Here is a 12,188-nt window from a genome sequence, read left to right as displayed (position 1 = left end):
ATCTATGGAACACTGTCACAGACACAATAAGAAGAAAGGTGTCAACAAACTGGAAGGAATTCAGACAAGAGCAACAAAAGCAGCTCAGGACCTGGAACGACTTATGGAGAACAAATTGAAGACTTAAATTGCTTTGATTAAAAAAAGGGGTTGGGACAGAGATTCATAGATTACAAAGCCAGAAGGAACCGTTGTGATCATGTGGTCTGACTTCTTGTATAACACAGGCCACAAAACTTCCCCAAAATAATTCCCAGAGCAGATCTTTTAGAAAAATATCCAGTTTTATTTAACAATGGTTAGTGATGGAGAATCTGCCATGACCCATCTGCAATAGTGTAGGGGTACCGATACCAGGAGCAGAAGGGTATTACTGACAGTGGCAAAAGGGAGTGAATATCAGCATGAACATTGACTGCAAGTCCAGTGTCTAATTACTATGGTGTCTAGCTACCTGCATTCCTGTGAACCTCCCCACACTGCAGAGAAACCAGTCAAGGCCTTTAAGCCAGGCACAAACTTCAGCTTTTAAAAATTTTGGCAGTTTTTAATTAGAAGGTGACTTAAAACTAGTCACTATTTTGGCAGGCTCTGCCTTCCTCGACAGTTAAACAATGCAAGACGCTTCCTCAGCTGCTGTAGTTTATGAATTTTATTAGCACAGTCATGGCACCACTTAGCACTTAACAAGCTTTGTCCATGGGAGACTCTCTACCTGCATGAGGGATGTCTCAGCCGCAATTTACAAATGGGGAAATACAGGCAAGGGTGTTAAATGATTTACCCAAGGCCACAGAATGAAAGAGCCAGAATCAGAATGCACGATTTCCTGAATCCCACATTCCTGGTTTAGCCACTAGACCATGTAGCTGCCCTCTCAGACCCTTAGCCACGTGATGTTTGAATTAGCAGATTGTAGGAAACATGAATAACTTTACATCATGTGTGGGTAAAGTATAAAATACTAATGAAGAGCATGAGGCAGGTAAGAAGTGAACCTCTATGATTAAGTTCAGTGACATCGCCAAGGTGCTGTGTGTCATCTTTAATCCTCTTCCTTCCCATTATCATTGCTCCAACTACTAAGGGGCAGACAAGTGCGAGATGCAAGACTTATCCACTTGTGGCTGAAGTCTGGTCTACAGAGTTTCCATAGTGGTATAACTTTGTTGGTTGGGGGTGTGATTTTTAGTGATCGGTTTTACCAATATAACTAAGTAGGGGATGCAGTATTACTGGAATAAATGTGCTTATACTGGTATAGTGTATTCCCCTTCCCATACAGGTATAATTAAAGCAGAACAACTTGTGTGTAGACAAGGCTCAGATGTCTGGAGAAAAAAAACTTCCAGACAAAGAAAGAATGTAATTGTAAACCAGGAATAGTCCTTGAGAAAGTGTGTTTCCAGTAGGGTCCTGCAGGGAGTGGTTCTTGTCCCTACGCTATTTAACATTTTAAACAATGACCTGGAAGGAAACAAAATCATCACTAATAAAGTTTGCAGATGACAAATATTGGAGAAGTGGTGAATAATGAAGACAGGTCACTGGTTCACAGTGATCCTGATCACTTGGTAAACGGGGCACAAGCAAATAACGTGCATTTCAATACGGCTAAATGTCAATATATACACCTAGGAACAAAGAATGTCGGCCATACTTACAGGTTGGGGGACTCTATCCTGGGAAGCAGTGACTCTGAAAAAGATTTGGGGGTCATGGTGGGTAATCAGCTGAACACGAGCTCCCAGTGTGATGCTGTGGCCAAAAGAGCGAATGTGATCCTGGGATGCATAAACAGTGGACTCTTGAGTAGGGGGAGAAAGCTTATTTTACTCCTATATTTGGAAATGGTGCTACCACTGTTGGAATACTGTGTCCAGTACTCACAGTTCAAGAAAGATGTTGACAAACTGGAGACGGGTTTCAGAGTAGCAGCCGTGTTAGTCTGTATTTGCAAAAAGAAAAGGAGTACCTGTGGCACCTTAGAGACTAACCAATTTATTTGCTCACGAAAGTTTATGCTCAAATAAATTGGTTAGTCTCTAAGGTGCCACAAGTACTCCTTTTCAAATTGGAGACTGTTCAGAGAAGAGCTACAAAAATGACTGAAGGTTTAAAAAACATGCCATATAGTGATAGAGCTCAAACTATTTAGCTTAACAAAGAGAAGGTTAAGGGATGACTTGATTACAGCTTAAGTACCTACATGGAGAACAAATATTTAATAATGAACTCTAGCAGAGAAAGGTTAATGCGATCCAAGGGCCGGAAGCAGAAGCTACACTAATTTGGACTAGAAATAAGATTTTTAATGGTGTGAGTAATTAAGCACTGGAGCAATTTACCAAGACATCACTGACCATTTTTAACTCAAGATTGGATGTTTTTCTAAAAGATCTGCTCTAGGAATTATCTTGGGGCAGTTCTGTGGCCTGTGTTATACAGGAGGTCAGACTTTTGAACCTGTGATCTTTAACATAGCAAGCCTCTGAGTGTGACCCCCCCCCCTTATAAATTAAAAACACCCTTACAAATGCTTGAGGCAAAGCGGAGTTTGGGGTGGAGGCTACAGCTCATGACGCCCCCCCCATGTAATAACCTCACAACCCCAAGGGGTCCCAACCCCCCAGTTTGAGAACCCCTAGACTAGATCACAACGGTCCCTTCTGGCCTTGGAATTTATTCCATTTTCATCATCTCCCACAGGAAGTGATTGTGGTCCCATCACTTGCTATGTTTAGAACGGCACTGGACAAAACAAGACCGTGTTCTGTATGGACTTTCTTTCACTGCTGGCCTCTTAGGCCTTTTCCATCTCTAAGATTCTTCCATATCTAGCTTGCAGAGGCCACAGTCAAGGTTCAGTTTTTCCTCAGTGATACCAACACCCAAGCAGCCCCGAGCACCATTTCAGGAGTTTAATACCTCAGCACCTCAAGTGTAGAACCCTGAACGGCAAGTGAAGAGGAAACCAATGTTCAAATGGACTCCTTTGTCATTCTGTTACTGTGTGCTCTTAAACAGCTTTGGTTTTTAATGTAGAAAAGCTTATCTTACAATGACGGCTTCTGAGATGATCAAGACGTAGTGAATTAAGAAGTCTGCTCACCAGATACCTCGAGGGTCAGTACACTCTGATTTTGGTCAAGACATGGAAACCAGTCACTGCACTCCGGGGCAGTTTCTTTATCAGAAACGTCTTCATTATTGTCACAAATTTCAGAAGGGAAAAAAGTGTTTCCTTTCAAAACTAATAGACTTTGGCCCATTAGCCAAAGCTACATTCTAATTGTCCAGTTTGGCCTTTGTGATGATGTCACAGCCCAAATGTGCCTAGTTGTGACCTCATCACTGTAAAAAAATGCTTATACCCATTCTGTTAAATGGGCTTGGTGAGCAGGGGAAGAGAATCTTTAACATGAGCTTTCATTTCTGGCCATGAATCTAAGTTTTTTTTTTCTTTTTTTAAAAGGATTAAAGTTAAAGATCTAGACAAAATGTATGTCTGCGTTCTGATTGGCTCAGAGGTCATTTGTATAGGTGGCCTGACTTGTTTCTGTGAATACATGCTGCAGCCAATCAGAATGCAACATCTTGCTCACGTGCTTTACTTAGTTAAGATTCCATACTAAAGTAGTGCTCCGAGGAGGTCAAACAGAAATTTACCAACCTCCTACATGACTATTTTGAACCCATCATAAGCAAGGATTTTTACAACAGTGTGAATTTGTTTAGTTTGTTACTTGTCAAAATGGAAATATTACAAGAAAATTACCTTCACTTAGGAAAGAAATAAGGATAAGATTTTGAAGCTGAGAGGCCAGTAGTAGAGGTCAATATATCGCAAAACAGAGAAAATGATCTTTGTATATTAATGCTGTAAACAAATTGACCAGACAACATTGTGATAAAACTTGTTTATTCTTTTTAAATATCAAATTGTTTTTTGCACATCAATTTTTTCCTGGAGAAACAGTCCCCCAATATTAAAAAAATCAAGTCAAATAAAAAAAGACTTATTACTGAGGGCAGAACGACATCCCATACTCGGATTAACGGATCTTCCTTCCTCAACACCCAGCTGCAAGAAAAACCACATATGTTCAGCCCAGAAGTGACACAAGTGCAACCAGCTTTAGGATTCCTGAGTACGGATTCCCTCAAGTGAGTTTGCAAATCCCTTAAGCTAAAAAGCATCAGTCAAATAGGAACCAAACAGCTTGACATGGAAGAGATGGAGAGCAGGGAACTTTTGCAAGTGGTGCCTGGTTGACAGCCCTGAAGAGCAAAGTTCCACTATCCACAGACAGTTCAGCATAGGCAGCAGCATTGCAGGATTCCCCCCCTCCCCTCTTCTGCACCATCCTCTTCTGCAGACATCCTCTTCTGCAGACAGGCACTGAAAACATTCAGATGTCGATAGCTTGGTAAGCCCTTGCCCCATTTCATAGAACACTGTGCATTCAGCTTTAAATATGGGAATGAGAGAATTCCTTCAATGGGAACAATGGTTACTGACAGAGGATTACTTACACAAACTGGGATTTTTATTAAGAAGCTTCTGATTGTTCCTGTATTCCACATTAAAAAAATTTTCTGCCACTTATACATTTCACAGGGAGGTACTAGGACTGATGGGTCACTGTGTTGATGGGTTTGCTTTGGAGTTGAGTATGGGGATGGAAGAGTAGGAACAGTCCTATTTACAGCACAAGGCATATTATCGTTTGGGTACTTTACCCAGTTGTTGATGTACTGAGCAGGGACCCTGGGCAAAGCGCTGTGTAGTACCAAGGCCTAACAGCACCCCCATGTCTGCTTAAGGTGGTAAAACCCAGACTTTTCTTGAGAGGCTGTCCTCAGGCTGGAGCAGCCCAGGTTCTGTGGGTCAGGACTGAGAGGCATTGGCAGAGTTTGGGGTGTGGGGAAACAGATAAGAGAAATATTCCCGCTTGGGGTAACTGCTCTGAATGGGGAGAGGAGGATTGATGCTGGTCAAAGGGCACAAAGAGGCTCTAATCCAGATTGTTGTTTAGGAACAATGTTTGAACTCAACAGAGATGCTGCATTGGGTGTCAGTCCTGGGGCTGCCACATTAGCTCCCTTAAAGACAAACTGAAGTTATGACCTTTATCCAGCCCTCTAAGGAGAATGGTATTTAGGTTCTGGAGCCAGCAAGGTGAAGAGGAGGTTAAGAGAACATCCCAGGGATTGGCAGGTGCAAGGGAAGAAAACAAGAGGGCTCCAAATCTGAAAGGGAGCCAGGCTAAGATATGCATACCCCACCCCATGGTTTCTCTCTCTCTCTCTCAACAGGGATGCTGGGATTGAGTGCTGGGAGGTCACAAGTAGATGTAGAAAGAGGATCCTAAGCCCACTGGATGTCCCCTCAAGCCCCTAGTTCTGTAAAACACCTAGCAGCATGCAGCACACCTTAGTCTAGAAAGAATACTCTTCAGTTACATCACCTCAGACCCAACGGGCTTTACAAACCCTTCCAACATCCTTGCTAAGTGAGAGAAATGCCATCCCATTTTACATATGGAGAGGTTAAGTGATTTGCTAAAGGCTACCAAAGACTTCCTGGTATCTTGAGTAAGACACAGCTTCTCTGGGCCAGTTTTCTTATATGTAAAATAGGGAAAACGTTTCCCTCCCTCACCAGGGTGTCACAAGATTTAACTCAGTTATTTGCAGAGTTTTAAGACCCTTTGATTTAAGGCACTAAATAAATGCAGTGAATCTGGAAACATTCCCTTTCGATGCAGGGAGTAGTTTACAAGGCCCATTCAATCTTTGGTGCCTCTACTGAAGCTATCAACAAGTGCTTAATTGCAATTTGGCAATGGATAAAGGCCAATGAACAACACTGAACACAGACTTTTGGAAAATACCAGCCCAAGATGGGTCCACTTCTTGACAAGAATTAAGAGACAGTCAAAGGATTACCAGACAAAAAAGAAAATGCTCTCCAGCCTTGCCATTGCTCCTTTTCATCTTGCCTTCCACTCCAGCTCCCAGAACCAGCTAGTTCTCAGTATATTCATACCCATCTTCGTTAGCTTCTGATGAACTCAGATTTGATCATAAAGTTGACTGTACAGTTACACTGCAGTCATGTGTTCTGTCTGATGTATGCAATGTTAATTAGAAATGATGCTTTAATCCTCAAACAAAATACTTAATTTGTGCTATTTGGTTTCAACAGGGTGGATTCTAATCCCCTCTTCAAGAGTTTGGGGGAGGAAAGTCATCTGCATTGTAAAAAAATCAAGCCTGAACGCCACTTACCTCTTTTTTTTTTGGAGGGCGGGGGGGAAGAAGGGGAAAGAGGCAAAATCTCTCCTCTGAAGACAAAATATATGCAGTCTCTCCTATCACTGTCATCCAATAGTGATTCCACATCACTTTGTACAGAGGTAGAGTACTGCATTGCAAAAGGACAGGTGCTACACATTAAAACAGAAGACAACAGTTCTTAGGTAGCACTCTAAGGAAAAACAACCCTATGCATTCTACTGGATTAAGAAGATTCAAGTAAATTGTTTTAGAATCAAACTTTTTTCAAGTTTTATAATTCTTTGTTTATTGAATCTTTTTCCTTAAGAGACAAAATTATTCAGTTCTGTTTATTCTCTAATTTAATCCAATTGCATAGCTCACTCAAAGCAGTTCCATATAATACAGACCTTAAACGCACCAGGTTTAGATGGATTTTAGGTAATATTTGCAGCTATTTTACAGTTTTGGGGTCACGCCTCTGTTTCCAGCCATTTAGAGAAAGTGACACAGGAAATTTTAGCAGTACTGATTTGCGTTTATTTTCTGTAAAGCATGGGCAGAGTTCAAAAATGTAAAAATTTAAAAACTAGGGTATATGACAGAAAAAATAAAACTATCAAAGCAAACTGGCTGATGCTCTAAAGTTTCATTAGCATAAATTGTGCACGTGCAATCTGTAACTCACTATGGCCATAAAACTAGAACCTTCACCCGGCCTGTGCAAAGCAGCCATTCCATCATTTAGCTATTAGCAATTGCTTCTAAAAAAGTTAACATGTAAATCGGACACGGGTATTGTAACATCAGATGACTAACATCTGGTGTTTTAAATAGTGGGCAGTAAATCAAGCTGTGTGCCAAGGGCAGCAAGTTCAGCTCTAAGGGCAGACCCTCGGCTTGCGTCTTCAACTGAGCTATGACAGCTTATACCAGCTAAGCATCTTCCCCAAGAAGCTCCCAATGAAGTCCATGGTGCTGCAAGAGCATACCTAGGAGCAGAGCCTGGCTGTCTGGACTGAGAACAGTCTAGATGGGAAAGAAAGGAGCTTTACTATTAGCTACTGTTTGCAGCGAGCTGAAGCAGAGGCAAATAGGGATAGCTTCATAGATTCCAAGGTCGGAAGGGACCATTGTGATCATCTGATCTGACCTCCTGTATGACACTGGCCATAGAACTTCCCCTCAAATTCCTACAGCAGTTCCATTTGACCAGAGATGTTCTAGGATATGATAGTACATCTCATTTCCAAAGGCCCTTTAGAAAGGGTTCTTATAAGTCAATTCTACAATAATGACCCAAGACACTACAGCTTACCACCCGGGTACTGCTCACTGTAGAATACTTCATAAGGTGCTTATTGCCACCACCTGCTTCTTATCAAGGCTTTAGTGCTTGGTAAAAATCCTGAAACACCAGTATTTCCTCAAGAAGCCTTGAGCAAGGTTTAAAAGAAATCACTTGATGTTTCCTAGGTTCTATGGTCACAATTCTTGTGAAAGCTCTATGGGGTGTTCACAGGACTCCTCAAAGCTATTCTTGACTACATTACCCACTGGAAAAAAAAATCAAGTTATCCCTCACTGCCATCAGGGACTCCCACAAGTCTATATATCTGACTGAATATATGTGGTTTATAAATCACTCCCCTGAAAGCCCCCAAATGCACAAAAGCAAATATTCTAAGCAAGAAAAAACAGGGACAAGTTCAGAGCCCCAGACAAACCCAACGTACATAATGTGCTGAGAAAATGGATTCTCAGTCACTGTGGACTCACGACTTCAATTTATTTGTCTCAAGCAGGAAGTCAGAGATTACATTTTAGGTGAAGCCACTTCAGAGATTTGCAAATGGGACAGGATTAAGGTTTCTACTCACAATTTGGTATCACATTTTATCATGCTTTTCCCTCTTCCCCTCCTCAACAGTGTCATGAACCTCCATAAAGCAGAAGAAAGAGTCGTTCATTCCCATGAAAGCACCTGATTCCCTGGAATCAGGCTTTCCTGAGCACAGTCTCTGCAGGTCCTAAAAAGACAGTTCTTGATGAGAACCTCCTGAAAGGCTTCCATGGTTGTAATACAGAAGCCAGATCAGTGCCCTAGTTTCAAGTTGCTTTACGTGGAGTGTCTTCACCTATCACATGGTACTAAACTGCGATCCACTATGAGTTTTTGCAGTGAAGATTTCTGCAGTGAATATCATAGCCTTTGCGTTTTCATTTTAAAAAGGGCTGAGTGATTGATCACCCCCAAGCATTGAGATAAACTACTGCAAAGCAAATTTCTTCAATCCTTTAATTATACATCCCTACTCAGTGCATAGAGAATCCATTCTCTTAACAGTTACAGTATATACCTTTGTAGGGGACTGAAGCAAAAGGAGAAAAGCCATAGCAACAGATGCAATTAAGAAATTGTTTAACAAAACAAATTAAAAGGTATCTTCTTAAGAAGGCTTCCCCCCACCCCTCCCTTCTGTGTGGAGGAAGATATGGGCAAATCTATAAAGGGATCAAATATCCTTCATTAGGGGAAATGAAATAAAAGATTAACCCCAGGATATCTTTAGATCATTTGCCTTGTCGCTTATTTTTGGTAGCACCAAATTTTATCTCCCTCCTCCCCCTGCCCCACCATGTAAACTTTAACACGCTGGCCCAATAGCAGAATACACTTTGGGAATCTAGGCATCAGCTTTCAATGCACAAAAATGTGAAAGCTTTGAACATCCCTGCAAAACCTTTTTGGATCCGGAACCCTGTGAGCATTGACATACCTCTAGTAGCTGCTACAATTCTTCATCAGCATCAGATTAATATCAGATTATAAAGCACAGTAGAGTGATCACTGGTACAATTCCAAACAGCTTAATTGACAAACTTTGTTTCAGTTTGTACCATATTGAATTCATAGCTTGTGTGCCTCTCCTATAACAGCACATGCTCTGCACTGCCTTGGGGATGCATGTACATGCACATTCAGTTCATTTCGCAATCTGCTTTTACCTGAATGGGGTGGTGGTTTTCTCAATGGCTTCTGCTTTTTATTCATAATATTGGAGCTCATTCTAAAATCATACAATTAAATAAAAACAATTTTATTCCAGTATGCACCATCTTAAGGAAAATTCAAAGCTAATGTGTTTACACAATGCCAAGACTTTTCTTTTAAAAGGCCCAAATTTAACGCATGACACACACACAAGAGATCATAAATTACTTTGGCTAAAAATAATTTTTTTTAAAAAATCTGACAACATTCGGCTTGCAGCTTACTCTATATAATTTAGATATGTTCTTTAAAAGGACGATGGAGCAGTCAGGCCATCTTTTCCATGGTCATGTAGGAACTACAATATTCTTGGCTAATAAAAAGAGAAGAGCAAGGTTTGCATTTCCACCAGCTTGCTCCAAAGCTTCAAGAGCTTCCCGCACGGTAAAGCCAGCGCACAGAATCTGACTAATGTCGGCTGCAGGGAAAACAGGCAGCGGAGGAAGTCTGGAGTGCAGTTCCAGATCACTGACTGGAGGGCAGAGCAATGGCTCAACAAGTCCACAGGGTGGCCTTGGATCTTCAGGATTTGAGGAACTGTCAGTTATTTCAGACACTTCTGTTAACAGGCTCTGAGCATCCTGAGGAACATCTTCCTCCACCGTGAGCTCAGGTGAACGTGATCTGTTCAGCTCTAAAGTCTGACTGGCTGGAACTTGGTCATTTACTAAACGTTCAGGTAAAATTTCTGCCGGCTCAGTACTCTGTAGTTGATCAAATGTTGCAACTGAGCTCAGAATGACAGAATTACTCTTACTCGAGGACTTCTGTATCTCTAGAGCATCTTTTTCAACAATTGACTGGCTGCTAGTTAAAACCTTGATGCTAGCATTTTCTATTCCCATAGCATAAGATGGTGCCCCTGCTAGCCCCTCAGGGTTCGCATGTTCAGGCATCACCGTATGAAAGGAGCTATTTAGATCCCCACTCTCTGGATCCACACTTTCACGTTCATCATCAGAAAGCTCCTTGCATTCCATTTGCTCTTCAAGAATAGTTTCTGGCTGACCAGTGTCTTCTTCAGACATAAAAATGACAGAATCTCCTTTACTATTTATAACCAAAAGTTCATGAAGCTCCTTCAATGCTGCTGTTAAAGATAAACATGGCTCTTCAGTGGATGCTGCTGTATCACCGTTCACCTGATGAATGTCAGGTGAGGAAGAGCTATCTTCAGCTGATAAATTAGGTAACTCAGTACATATTGCAGTCATTTCAACATTGTTTTCAGGCTGCAGTAAATCACTAGTGGAAACTGGGTTACTCGAAAATACAGAGAAGGAGGAGTCATGCTTTGATGACTCTATTTGCATCAAAGAACAGTCTACATTCAGACAAGATCCACCAATCTTCTTCGCTTGAGCGTTCTGTTTCCTTGACAAGTTATGCCCTGTGATTACAGACTGCTCAGCTACATCTGTTTCCATGAAGATTTCTGTATGTGTACAGCCACAGCATGCGGACATTGGGATATTGTCATTTCTACATGATAGCTCTATCTTCTCCAGGCCACTTTCTCTTCTCTCAGCAAGAGAGTCAACGGGTGATTCCGGCTGGATGTTCGTAAGGCCTTGCTCCCCCACAGCAGGTAACTCAAGGCCACTGACATTACAAGGATATTCTGGCTCGATTGGTTCATTCTGTTTATCCAAACATCGTTCACTCACTGGTTCTTTGTATGTCTGAAGATCCAAAGGAAACTCATTCATTTGGTTCAGTTCCAGCGGTTCTGAAGGCAATGATACATCTAGAACCGCCTGCTGCCCACGCTTGCTGGTGGTGTCAGACAAACTGCTTTCTCTTGTCACTTCCATAGGAGATTCCAGACCATGGGCTAGTTCTTTAGCATTATATTTCTTTAGACTGTCAGCAGCCACTGTTTTTTCAAGTGTATTCTGTGAAGGTATAGTTGGACTATGACAGGCTGCTGCTTCAGTCTGGATAGCATGGTCATTGTGTGCTGAATGAGCAGCATGATCAGAAAGATTCTGTAACAGAAGAGGGTCTGGAGCTAGCTGGCATTCAGCTGGTGACTCCAAAGACTTCACAGCTGTAGAATCAATTATCTCTGCTAGACTAGATTTGTGTGAGCAAATTGAAGCAGGGGCAGAGACGGAGCGATCAAGTAATTGATTTGTGGGATTACAGATCTTGGAACTTAGTCCTGAAGAATGGACTGGACTTTTAAATCCATCAGAAGATGGTAAAGATGGCATTTCCAGTGAGGTAGTTTCTTTATCACTATTCTCTATACATGGATAGAAAGAGAAAGTAGTAGTTAGAATTATAAGAGCTATTACATTTTCACGTAATATAACAATTTCAGAATACAGGCTGTAAGGACATTTTGTATATCAGTTTGGTATGCCATTTCAGTTTGGTAACTACACCTGAAGTGCCACTTTCTCATGAATGTACTGTGACTAGATCAGATGTAACAGCCCTTCCACAGCTCTTTGAATAAATGCAAATTTGGTAATTAAATTACAGGGGCAGATACGTTATTATGGGTGAGTATGAGAAAGACTGGATGAAACCAGGTTGACTTTCAGATCTCAGATCTAATTTGCTATGATCACAATTAGAAGAGACATTTTAACTAGTAAAGCCAGCAAGTATAATCTGAAGTAATTGAGAAAAAACAGAAAATCCTATGATTCCACATACAGAGTCACTTTTCAGAGCAAAAACATGCTAAATTTAAAAAGTTAAGATCCCAACTTCTCTTCCACCCATCCCCTCAAACATTACATACAGCCCCTTTAACAGGAAAATGTCCAGGGTATTGTGTGTGGTTGGGGGGGTTAGCTTGTATAGCTACTTATTGGTTTGTTGAAGTTTAAAAGCAACT

The 12,188-nt window shown here is 41.4% G+C and overlaps 1 protein-coding gene across 3 annotated transcripts in view; it reads right to left on the bottom strand.

Annotated features, from left to right (window-relative positions):
- Window positions 1-3,905: 3,905 nt before the first annotated feature.
- The window catches only part of DDI2 (DDI proteasomal shuttling factor 2), a 43,272-nt gene continuing 34,989 nt past the window's right edge, over window positions 3,906-12,188 (bottom strand). For 2 of the 3 annotated variants that reach the window (XM_048824720.2, XM_048824721.2), the window contains one exon: window positions 3,906-11,585. In XM_048824720.2, coding sequence (XP_048680677.1) covers window positions 9,625-11,585 — 1,961 coding nt within the window. In that variant the 3' untranslated portion in view covers window positions 3,906-9,624. The remainder of the gene's footprint in view (window positions 11,586-12,188) is intronic. The other variant, XM_048824723.2, reaches the window with a different exon arrangement.

The sequence above is a fragment of the Caretta caretta genome, chromosome 18, assembly GCF_965140235.1.
Source record: "Caretta caretta isolate rCarCar2 chromosome 18, rCarCar1.hap1, whole genome shotgun sequence".
NCBI classification, from domain to species: domain Eukaryota; kingdom Metazoa; phylum Chordata; order Testudines; family Cheloniidae; genus Caretta; species Caretta caretta.
This window is presented reverse-complemented; position numbering and strand designations above follow the sequence as displayed.